Source organism: Eulemur rufifrons, chromosome 2, assembly GCF_041146395.1.
Source record: "Eulemur rufifrons isolate Redbay chromosome 2, OSU_ERuf_1, whole genome shotgun sequence".
NCBI classification, from domain to species: Eukaryota; Metazoa; Chordata; class Mammalia; order Primates; family Lemuridae; genus Eulemur; species Eulemur rufifrons.
The window spans coordinates 42417199-42428628 of record NC_090984.1 but is presented as its reverse complement, the minus strand read 5'-3'; the positions used below and the strand labels follow the sequence as shown (position 1 = coordinate 42428628).

The following is an 11430-nucleotide window of genomic DNA, read 5'->3' as shown; positions in this document are numbered from 1 at the left end:
TAGGAGGCTCTGGAAATTGTTCCAGCAACTTCTCCTTCATAATCTGGTCAGTTGTAGATAATTTTCTTTTTTCCCAAATTTCTCTCTTTTCCAAGAATTCTTCTGTCCTTTTCTCTTGCAACAATTCACCTTACTTCTGAACTCTTACTGGCCTAGACTCATATATTAATTGATGTGATTGAATGAGAAACATAATAATTATTTCAACAAATAACTGACTACATACTATGTACTAGGTAAGCAGTTTTCAAATTTTTGGGTATCAGGAACCCTCAGCATACTTAAAAATTATTGAGGACTCCCGAAAGCTTTTGCTTATGTGAATTAACATCTTAAAATTTTCCCAGTTTTACTTTATTGGATTAGAAAGTAAAACTGGGAAAATTTTAAGATATTAATTCATTTAAAAACCACAATAAACCCATTACATGTTGACATATTTTTTATTTTTAAATGAAAAATAATTATACAATCAGTCCTCTGTATTTATAGGGGAGTGGCTGTAGGATCCCCATGGATATCAAAATTGGCAGATGCTCAAGTTCCTTAGTCTATCCTCCTTATCCAAAGATTTTTCTTATGCAGTGGATTTTGATCCAGGGATGAGGATCACGTGGATATGAGGGCCAGCTGTATATTCAAACCCCCAAAAAATCAGTGAGAACAGTGGCATTGTTTTTATAATTTTTCAAGTGTCTTTGATGTCTGGCTTAAAATAAGACAGCTGGGTTCTCATGTCTGGTTCTGCATTTAATCTGTTGCATTGGGGTTTGTATTAGTTTCCTGTGCCTGCTGTAACAAATTATCACAAACCTACTGGCTCAAAACACCAGAAATTTATTCTCTCATAGTTCTGGAGGCCAGAAATTCAACATCAGTTTTACTGGGCCAAAATCAAGGTGTGGGCAGGAAAGTCTTCCTCTGGAGGCTCTAGAGAAAAATTTGTTCCTTGCTTCTTTCAGCTTCTGGTGGCTGCTGGCATTGCTTTTTTTTTTTTTTTTTTTTTTTTTTTTTTCAGAGGGGGTGAGGTGGGAGGGGTTAGGCTGGCATTGCTTGACTTTTGGCCCCATTACTCCAATCTCTGCCTTCATTTTGACATCAACTTCTCTTCCGTTTGTGGTGGCTAACCTCCCTCTGCCTCCCTCTTCAGGACACTTGCCAGCTAGATAATCCAGGATTATTTCCTTATCTGAAGATCCTTAACTTGATGATGACTGCAAAAGAAGAGGTATACAAGGTATACCATACAAGGTCACATTCACAAGTTCCAGGGATTAAGACAGGGACATCTTTGGGAGCCATTATCAGTTGTTAATTTTTGTTGAAGTTTATGAAGAAAACCTGGTCACACACAGATATGTCGTTGGAGAAAAAAAGGAGCATTTAAATAGCCCTTTCAAATAATTGTGGATATTCTTCTTTGACTTAACACTAAAACCAAACAAGAGGCAGTTTCTTAAAGGTTTGTTGCAATGTGGAATTTGAAACCATCAATGTACTTTGTGTAATAGGTTATGTTAAAATCATTGTTGCATGTGCTTTAAATGGATGTTTTGACCATGTAAGACATAACATCATGCATTGATCATTTGGAAAATATTGGTTCATGGAATTATGTAGATCTTCCAAATGCTAACACATTTAATTATACAATTTAAACAATAACACTCATTAATATCATCACCAATCTTATAACCCTCCTTACATATTGCGAAATTATCAAACTGAAGGGACAGAAACATTTTTCTTTTTTTTTACTGTTTTTTTTTTTTTTTTTTGAGACAGAGTCTCGCTCTGTTGCCCGGCCTAGAGTGAGTGCTGTGGCGTCAGCCTAGCTCACAGCAACCTCAAACTCCTGGGCTTAAGCGATCCTACTGCCTCAGCCTCCCAAGTAGCTGGGACTACAGGCATGCACCACCATGCCCGGCTCATTTTTTCTATATATATTTTTAGTTGTCCATATAATTTCTTTCTATTTTTAGTAGAGACGGGGTTTCGCTCTTGCTCAGGCTAGTCTCGAACTCCTGACCTCCAGTGATCCACCCGCCTCGGTCTCCCAGAGTGCTAGGATTACAGGCGTGAGCCACCGCGCCCGGCCCAGAAACATTTTTCTACTTGAAAGCTCTGAATTATTCAGTGGTGACAAATATTGTTAGTTATTTTCCTTGAAGTGTGAAGGAAATCAGACTAGGTCACTCCAAAATATTCCTCTTTGACATAAAGATTATTGTGAGCTGAAGTTAACTAAGCAGCAGCAAAGGCAGGAAAAAGCTCTCTCTACCCTCCCCTTTTTCTGTCTAAAGATAGGATATAAATTTTTTACTAGAGATAACTCTGGCCTCTTATCAGCCCAGAGATGGCACCAGATGAATCTGCAAACAAATCTTACTCCATTAGTTTCCTTCCATATGTTTACCTTCCCCAAGTTTCCCACTGCTGGAAGCCTAAAACTGCTTTTCTTTGTTCTGTCATTTCTCTATACATCTATTGTTCTTTGTTAAGGATGGTACTATACAACCCAGAGTTCTAAATTCTTTGAGTTCCTCATTTCTAGGTACTGTCATGTGTTACATGGGCCTACACATGTTAATTAACTTGCTTTTCTCTTGTTAAAGTGTCTTTTTTTCCACAGGGTCCCCACCTGAGAAATTACAAGGCTATAAGGAAAAAGATTTTTTCTTTCCCTATAAGTGACAGACTTACTGTTCATTTTCAAGAAAACAAGGTTTGTTAATTATTCTTTCAACTAAAAATGGTGCTCCATGAAACAAAGTGGCTAGTTTAGCTTTCGAGTCAAACAAATGCAAAAGTGCTTTTCCTTGAGAAATCATCTTATCTTGGTTATATATACATCAGGTTTTATGAGTTTATGCTTTATGAGTACTTGCCTTTTTGTCACAAAAAATATTTTTTTAAAAAGTGTACTCAAGGGCTGAGAAATAAAATTAAAAATTCTTCCTGCTTCACCAAAGATATTCTTAAGTGAAGCTGCTTTTTAAAACAATGTGAGTACATTGTTCCAGGAAAAACTATGAGATTCAAAGAAGTTGTTCAACACATTATTTTTAGCAAAAGGTATGTTTGTTGCCAAGATTTATATAAAATAGGATCTTTAAGCATCAGTTGGTGCTGACACTGGACGGATACAAGGCAACAAATCTAGTTACATCTACAATTATGTCCATTTTAAAGGAATTATAATTCTGCAGATGAGATATTCACTCAGTCTTTATGTTTTCCACTAAATTTCTAATTTGGTGAGTTACTGTATCTTTGAAATGTAGCACTTTTGTGATTTCTTTTACTAATTTTTCATCTAGCAGGTATTCATTTGGTGATGCACAAGGCTTTATTAGTCTTTCAGCTATTGCATGCTCTTCTCCAGCCAGTACAATATAACAATTTAACCTGTGAGATGCTTCAGTGAGTTTTTCATTTCTACTTTGAAAATTTTGGTTTTTATAAAGTGCATCATGTCTATGTTTAAAATATTCAATTCCTCTTTCTTTTAAATTCTGACTGGTCTCAAAATGATGCCTCAATTTAACAGGCACCATGATAGGATTTGAAGATGTTCTGTTGAATAAGACAAAATAAGATAAATGATTAAAATCTCTAAAGCCAAGGGGAAAAACGCAGCTTTTGTCATACTTTCCTTTCTTATTTATAGTTTCACCCAGATTTCTCCCTTTCCCTGAGTCAGAGAATTCTCTGATACTGATATCGCATCATCTTTTTCAGCATCTTTAGCTGCGGGAAGGTTAGAAAGCAGATCTTCTAATCTCCCTTTTTTTAAGCCAGTGGAAGATCCCAAAATTAAAAAAATAAGTATAAACAATTTTATTTTAGGATAAAATACTAAATTTTAAGAGAATATCACTTTTAGATAAAACTTTCCAATAAACTAAAAAATATTCTTACAAGACAAGTCAACAAAGTGGAGTATTTTCCTATGTACCTGCATAGGGTACAAGGACAACTTCGAGATTTCAAAAAAACCCCATTTATTAGATGATAACGAGGTTACAGAAATTAGAGCAGGTATAACTGAAGATAGCTTGTAAGAACACACTAGGAGTACCGAAGACAAACTGAGCTAATCTCTGAAAACACACACACTTGTGCCCTAAACCTCCTACCTTAGACAATTCTAGAAAACACAAGAATTCTCAAGTATACATTGCACCAACTAACCATACCTAAAAGTCCAGCCTCTTGAAAACTCCTCTGTACGCTCTGGAGAGAAACAGAGTGAAAACCGCAAATAAAATTTAACACATTGGCTGCCGCACTAGAAAAACAAAATTTTTCCTTGGGGCCACAGTGTTTTATTACGAAAATAGAATAAAAGCTTCGAAAACAAAACGATCCTTTCTAACTTAATGAAAAATTTGTTATTTTTTACTGTCTTCTGTGCATGAGTTATAAACAACTCGAAAAATAGTTCACCCGGCTCCCGAGGTAAAGAGACATGTGAGTTACATATATGCTTCCTGAGGCCTCGAGCTCAAAACCAGCGTGAGTTAAATATAACTCACATGGCATTTAATGTGTTAAGTACGATTATGAATATTGTTTTGACTGCGTGGATCTCCTGGAAGGGTCTGAAGGACGCTCAGAGGTCACCAGACCACCTTTTGAGAACCACCGATTACATTCTCTTCCAGGTAGAAGCTGGGGTAATAGCTGTAAGCCAGTCTCGCCATAACGAGGTAAATATTTACGTCGCTAAAAGAGCGATCAGTTCTACCGTGGACCAGGACGCAGCGCTGAGGGAGGGTGGGACTGGGCGACCTCTCTTTGCCTGCCCGGCCAGCGAAGTCGGCTTCCAGAATGTCACCTTTGTTCTGTGACCTGCTGAGTAGGGGTCGGCACGGGTGGCCGCCCACCGCCCCTCCTTCCTGTCGGCCTCCCCAAGTCCCCGAAGAGGGGCGGACGCGAAGCGGCAGTGGCCGCGAGTCCCCAGTACGTGGCAGGTTCTCAACTCCGCACGACGAATCCCCAGGACAGTCCCGCTATCATCCAATCCCCCGAGTGTGCCCAGAATCGCCAGGGCCAGAGCGGGGCAGCCGCCTCGCGGGGTGCGGCGGTGGGGGTTGTGGCTGCGCGTGGTGCGCACACGGTGAGGGGGGCTGCCCAGGGCGTCCCGGCTGCCGGGGGCTGCCGAGGGCTGCCGGGAAGACGCACCTCGTGAGGTGGCCTCAGGCCGCGCGGAGGCGGCCTAAGGGGGACAAAGCGTAAGAGGGACGGTCCCGTATCGCCTTCCTCAGGAAGACTCACAGTTGCGCGGGGTCCGGGGGCTCCTGTCAAAAGCGCGAGCGTCAGACGTCCCTACGCTTCCACTAGAGGTCAGCTTCTGCCCGCAAGCTTGGGCGAGCGGCTTTTTCCCCGCAGACTCTTGCGCCCTCCAGCGGTCTCTGTCGGGAACAACACAGAGCTTGTTCACGTGGGACGCAAATAAAGATTTCTTCTTCAAAAAACAGGAAGTGCCTACGGAGGCCGGGCGGGGCGACAGCCGGGCATGAAGCCGGGCGGCGACCGGAGCGCGGGCGGTGGCGGCGGCGATGAGCGACATAGTGGAGAAGACTCTGACGGCGCTGCCGGGGCTTTTTCTGCAGAACCAGCCCGGTGGCGGGCCCGCGGCCGCCAAGTCGTCCTTCTCCTCGCGGCTGGGCGGCCTAGTCCGCGGCATCACCGCGCTCACCTCCAAGCACGTAGGTGCCCGCCGGGCCGGGAGGTCAGGGACATCAGGGTGAGGCCCCCGCTCCGGCAGGCCCTGGCCCGGCGGCGAGACTCCAGGGCCGGCCCTCGGGCGGGGCTCAGGGCTGCCTGTGTGTCGGTCCGTCTTTCCGTCTGTCTGGAAGCTTCACTTTCCTGCCCGGACTGACAGCTGGGAGGCCGGATTTCCACAGTTGGCCCTGACACCGACTCATTTTGTTCTAGCAGTTTTCTTTAACCTCTGACCCTCCACATATTGTCACAACGTTGAAGTGGAAAAGTACCGATACATGTTTCATGGGTTGTTTTTAGGATCAGATGAGATGTCAAGCGTGTGGAAATACCCAGTGCGATGGAGGTGTCAGGCATTATTTACCTTCTACAGAGTTTCTTTCCCTACCAGCTTCCTTCTCTCCCTGAGTCCCTTCAACTGCTAGATGTCACATACCTGAACAGATCTGTCCTCTGAGCTTTCTGTTGACTATCTTTGGGGAGCTTGAGGTTCCTGGGTTAGGCCCGAAGGGTTGAGCAAAGAAAAAGTATAATTCTCCCCACGTGTAAAATTTGCTGAGTAAGTCCTTGCCTCAGATCGGCTTTGAAAATTAGCAGTTATGGAAGTTATTAAGTTCCCACAGACTTTTGGTCGTTGCACGTATTGTGTAGGATACTGATTTAAAGCTTCAAGGAGTTTATATCTTAAAAAGAACATGTGTTATTGTCATAATTTGTTCAACAGATATTTATGGAGCAAGGTTATGTGTTAGACACAGAGGAAAATAGAGTAAAACACATTCCTTTTTCCCAAGGAACTGACTATCCATTTTGGGCTTAGGGGACAAGTAAAAGCATGACCATAACCTGGGTGCCCTGGCTCACGCCTGTAGTCCCAGCTACTGGGGAGGCGGAGGCAGGAAAATCGCTTGAGCTCTGCAGTTAGAGGTTGCAGCGAGCTATGATCTCGCCACTGCACTTCCAGCCTGGGTGACAGACAGAGTGAGACCCCCCTCGCTAAAACAAACAATATATTTAAAAAGCATGACTGCAATGCGATGTAAGTGCCAAGAGAGAAGAAAATACAGAGAAGAAAAAGTACTTAGAAAGTTTAATTTTTTTTAAATCTGAGATAAGGTGATGCTATACTGGAGAGGGTCTGCTTCACATTCCAAAATCATTATCTGTGGACTTAATATTGTTTGTCTTAAGGTTTTTTTTCCTTTGCTAAATTTTCATGAGATGCTGAATACAATTTTTAAAAAATTTAGTTTTGGTCTTAAACTGCAGTTTGTAACTGTAGATAGGCATCCAAATATGGCAATACTTCACCTAATGAAACCTCCTAATTCAGTGTGCAATTTAAAGATAGCTTTATATTAGCCAAAAATGGGGCCAATTTTTAAGTGTTCAAGGAGGTACAATACAATGCAGACAGAAGTCACCACGTTGGAGTGTGTGTGTGAGATAGGAAGTGAGGGAAAGAATGTGGGGAATGAGGAAAGGGTAGGGAAGAAGAATATAGTTTAAGGAAGAAGACTTATTTCTGTTTCTGTATTCTTACTCTATTTCTCTATTCCATGAAGACTTTTTACCTTATAAAGAAGATGTGAGACTCTTATCCTGGGCCAATATATAGAGAATTTCTTTCTACTGTCTCTCTCCCTTTAATTTAAAAAAATCATTTTATGCCATTCTACCATTAAAGGGGACAGCGACTAAAGAAAGGAGGGATGGTGGATTAGCCTGGAAATATTCACCCCAGGGATGATAATTCTGAGGGTTAGAGAAATGCCTTTATGCAGATCTTAAGCACTTAATATTTATCTCTCCTTTAAAATAACCTTTCTTTTGTGTTGAAAGTATTTTATTTATTTATGTATGAAAATGAATGAATGAATGAGAGGATCTCACTCTGTCACCCAGGCTGGAGTGCAGTGGCACAATCAATCATCACTCACTGCAGCCTTGAACTTATGGGCTCAAGTGATCCTCCTGCCGCAGCCCCCCGAGTAGCTGGGGCTACAGGCACACACCAATGTGCCTGGCTAATTTTTTAAAAAAAATTTTTTGTAGAGACAGGGTCTTGTGTTGCTCAGGCCTGTCTTGAACTCCTGGCCTTTAAGTGCTTATCCCTCCTTGGCCTCTCAAAGTGCTGGGATTACAGGTGTGAGCCATTGTGCCTGGCTGAAAATATTTTAAATTATATTTTTTTCCTTTAAAAAATGCTGTTACAGTTTTAAAAGACAGTTATTAAAGCATTTAAATATTTTTGCTTTTTCAGGAAGAAGAGAAATTAATCCAGCAGGAACTGAGTAGTCTGAAAGCAACTGTTTCTGCTCCTACTACAACACTGGTAAGTTTGCATAGTCAGTGCTAACATATTTTGAATTTGAAATTTGGTTCATCTAATTAGTTGCTAACATTTAATTTATCATAGTCAAAATGAGTTATGGGTCGTAGCAAGCCAGACATTAACTTTAGCTTTTTATTATTGACTAGCTGCACCAGAACAAGACTTGCCTGACTGTGTCAAGTCAGAGCCAATGTGATGATAATTACATAAATTTGGTGATATTCCTGGGACCCCAGTGTTGATCTTACTGTTTTAATGTTATGCACTTTAAAAAAGTTGGGATATATCATTTAACATAATATTTTCAGACCTGAATTGATACATTGTAGATCTCTAGTTTTACTATTGTGTCTTTGGGAATATAGGTTGACTGAAAAAGTAGAATTATTGTTTTCTTGCTATGAAAGTGAGTATATTGCACAGCAGCTTAATTAAGACCCAGTTGTTTTAAAACTTGGTTCCATATAATTTGATTTTTCAAATGGTATTTATTCAGCAACTATTTAATGAGTGACCACTATAGGCAGGCCACTGTGGGGCTATCCCAACATAGATTAAGAGCCATTTTTTTTTAAATGAGATATTTTTCCAAGCAACATTTATTCAGCAAATATTTAGTGAGTGCCTTTTGTGTGTAAGCCACTGTGGGAATGTTTTCCCTTCTGCCCAGTAAAAATATCAGGGTGATCATTTTGCCGGACTACATGAGAGTGAACATAAATAATACTTGTAAAGCCTGAGAGCATGTAAATATTTCTTTTTGTGGTCATATAATAGTATGTGGGCAAATAAAACTCAAAACATAGTTAATCTATCTGTGTGTATATACGTATATGTGTGTTTGTATGTCTAGATGTGTGTCTATGTATAAAATCATTGTGCTTCATAACGCTTGATAGAAACATTAAGCAGAAATGGCTTCTCTTTTTTTACTTTGTTAGATTTCCATTTTCTATAATTTGCATCACTATATACAGTTTTTCTTGCTATACGGCATAAATCTGGTATTGGGCAGAGCTAAGATAAATAGGTAGAAGTTAGGAAGCCAGAGTTTGGAAGGAAGAGATGATAGTAATTATGGCCATTCAGCTGTCCTTGAGGTGATCATATCTCTACATGGACATGGATGACGGTTGGAGAAATTGTAAAGACAATTTCTGCATTGGGGAATGCATTTTCTTCTCTAAAAATAAGAAATTGATAATGTATACAGTATAATTTTACTTAAAGTCCATAATGACTTTGAAAAACTCTGAGATAAAATGTTACAAATCTAGCATTGAAACATAATGACTTAAATTGACATTTTCACTGCTGATTAATGTAGAAGTCTTCAGTATCTTTTGTTTTCTCAGTATTTGGTAGTCTTAATTGATGTGTTAATGAATTAACTTTTATTGCTCTAAGCATAAGTGACCTGAATTAAATCTCATTCCTCTAAGATTTTCTTATGGTTTCTCTTTAAACTCTTCATATTTACACATACACATAAAATATTAAGCATTATCATCCTTAAAGTATTTTATTTTACTGTTTCTTAAGCATTTCATAATTTAATAATCCTGTAATATGCTAACCCTAATTATTATTTAAATATTAAAATAGCCATTTCTTTATTTTGAAATGCATTTTATTTATATTTTTATTTCTGATTAAAATTTGCTATAAATATCCTCTTTTTTGAAGAGACAGGGTCTCACTCTGTTGCCATAAGTATTGAGAATGCAAATATTATCATACTGATAAAACAAATTTATAGAATCTCTTAAAAATTTTTAGCTTGCATTGCAAATATTGAAATACCCCATTAAATATTAAATATTATTGGAATGCCTACACCATTAATGAAAATATGCTTCTTAGTTCATAATAATCGTAAGAGTTACTAAAAAAGTACCTATAAAATAAACTATTCCATATTGCATATAGCACATTAATTTTGAAGACAGTCCAGATGCAATTTGAGTTTTAAATGTGAAAAATGTCTTTTTAATAGAAATTGTTACCAACTTGGTAAGACTTGGTGAGAATTTTATGGATGTTTTCATTTGACAAAGTATATAGAAATGATGTGCTCCATTTTAGAAGCAAAGTAAGATTGCTATGGATGAAATTTTGTCTGAGGACCACATGTATCACATTATAAACAAATTTTACATTAGGGACACATAAAATTAGAAGTAGCTGCAGTTGATTTATTTTATAGTATTGCCACTAACAAAATAGTGAAATAATTTTATTAACCTTGATACTGTTGGTAGTTAAGATTGGGAGCAACTTTCATTTATAAAGTCTGATATTGAGTAATTAGTTATTGATAGTATTATATACATTATGTCTTCAGTGCCAGGCTTAAAGAATTCCCCTGTTAAATGATTAGAAGATAATAAAAATATCAAAACATTATATTTATTTATATAGTTACTAGATATTTTACTTTTCAGAAAATGATGAAGGAATGTATGGTGAGACTTATATATTGTGAAATGCTTGGATATGATGCTTCCTTTGGCTATATACATGCAATCAAGTTGGCCCAACAAGGAAACCTCTTAGAAAAAAGAGTAGGTATGTATGTGTTTATGACTTTCATACTTTAATGTTTTCCTTAAATTTCTAATTACTATAGAAAATGAATGATGGCAGTTATGTAGTATGTTTTTAGAACACTGCATTATAATTTCCAAAATTTTAAAAGGTAATACTTCAGAAATTCAAAGCCTATAAATGATACCAGTTTTTCTAATTCATAGCATTTTGGAGTTATAGAAAAGATTAAAAATTACTTGGTCTTGTGATGGTGGTTAGATGACTATATATATTTGTCATAACTCATTGAACTGTACCATTAAAATGGGAGCATTTTCTTGTATGGAAATCATACCTCAGTAAAGCTGATTTTAGGAAGTCTGTCTAACCTCATCAGTGTAATGGGCAGAAATGTTTCTTTATAGAATAAAAACAAATTGATTAGAATAATTTTAAATATCTTGTTCTTAGTTTCACAAATATTTGCTCTGAGGATCAGAGGTATCTTTTTAAAAATTTTGTTTCTGTAGTCAGAGACTATTACGGCTATCAGGAAAAATCCTTTTAAGGACTTAAATATTTTATTCATAAAGATCAGCTTTATATTAGAATCCCAAGAAGGAAGCACTTTAGAATAGCATAGGATAGAACATGTTCTTTATTCAGACGGGTTGATGCTGTCACATTATAGAGGACTAGCATTTCTTCACAAATTATATTGACGTGTCATCAGATGATAGCGTGGAGGTGGGAGATGTCATGGTAAAGATTCTGATACTATATGTACATATTATTCTACTTTTTGAGCCCTGCATCACCCAAAATACTCCTCTATC

The 11430-nt window shown here is 38.3% G+C and overlaps 1 protein-coding gene across 1 annotated transcript in view; it reads left to right on the top strand.

Annotated features, from left to right (window-relative positions):
• The first annotated feature begins 10509 nt into the window (after positions 1 to 10509).
• The window catches only part of AP4E1 (adaptor related protein complex 4 subunit epsilon 1), a 63044-nt gene continuing 62123 nt past the window's right edge, over positions 10510 to 11430 (top strand). The window contains exon 1 of the mRNA XM_069459978.1: positions 10510 to 10633. Within this exon, the coding sequence (XP_069316079.1) occupies positions 10513 to 10633 (121 nt within the window). The 5' untranslated portion in view covers positions 10510 to 10512. The remainder of the gene's footprint in view (positions 10634 to 11430) is intronic.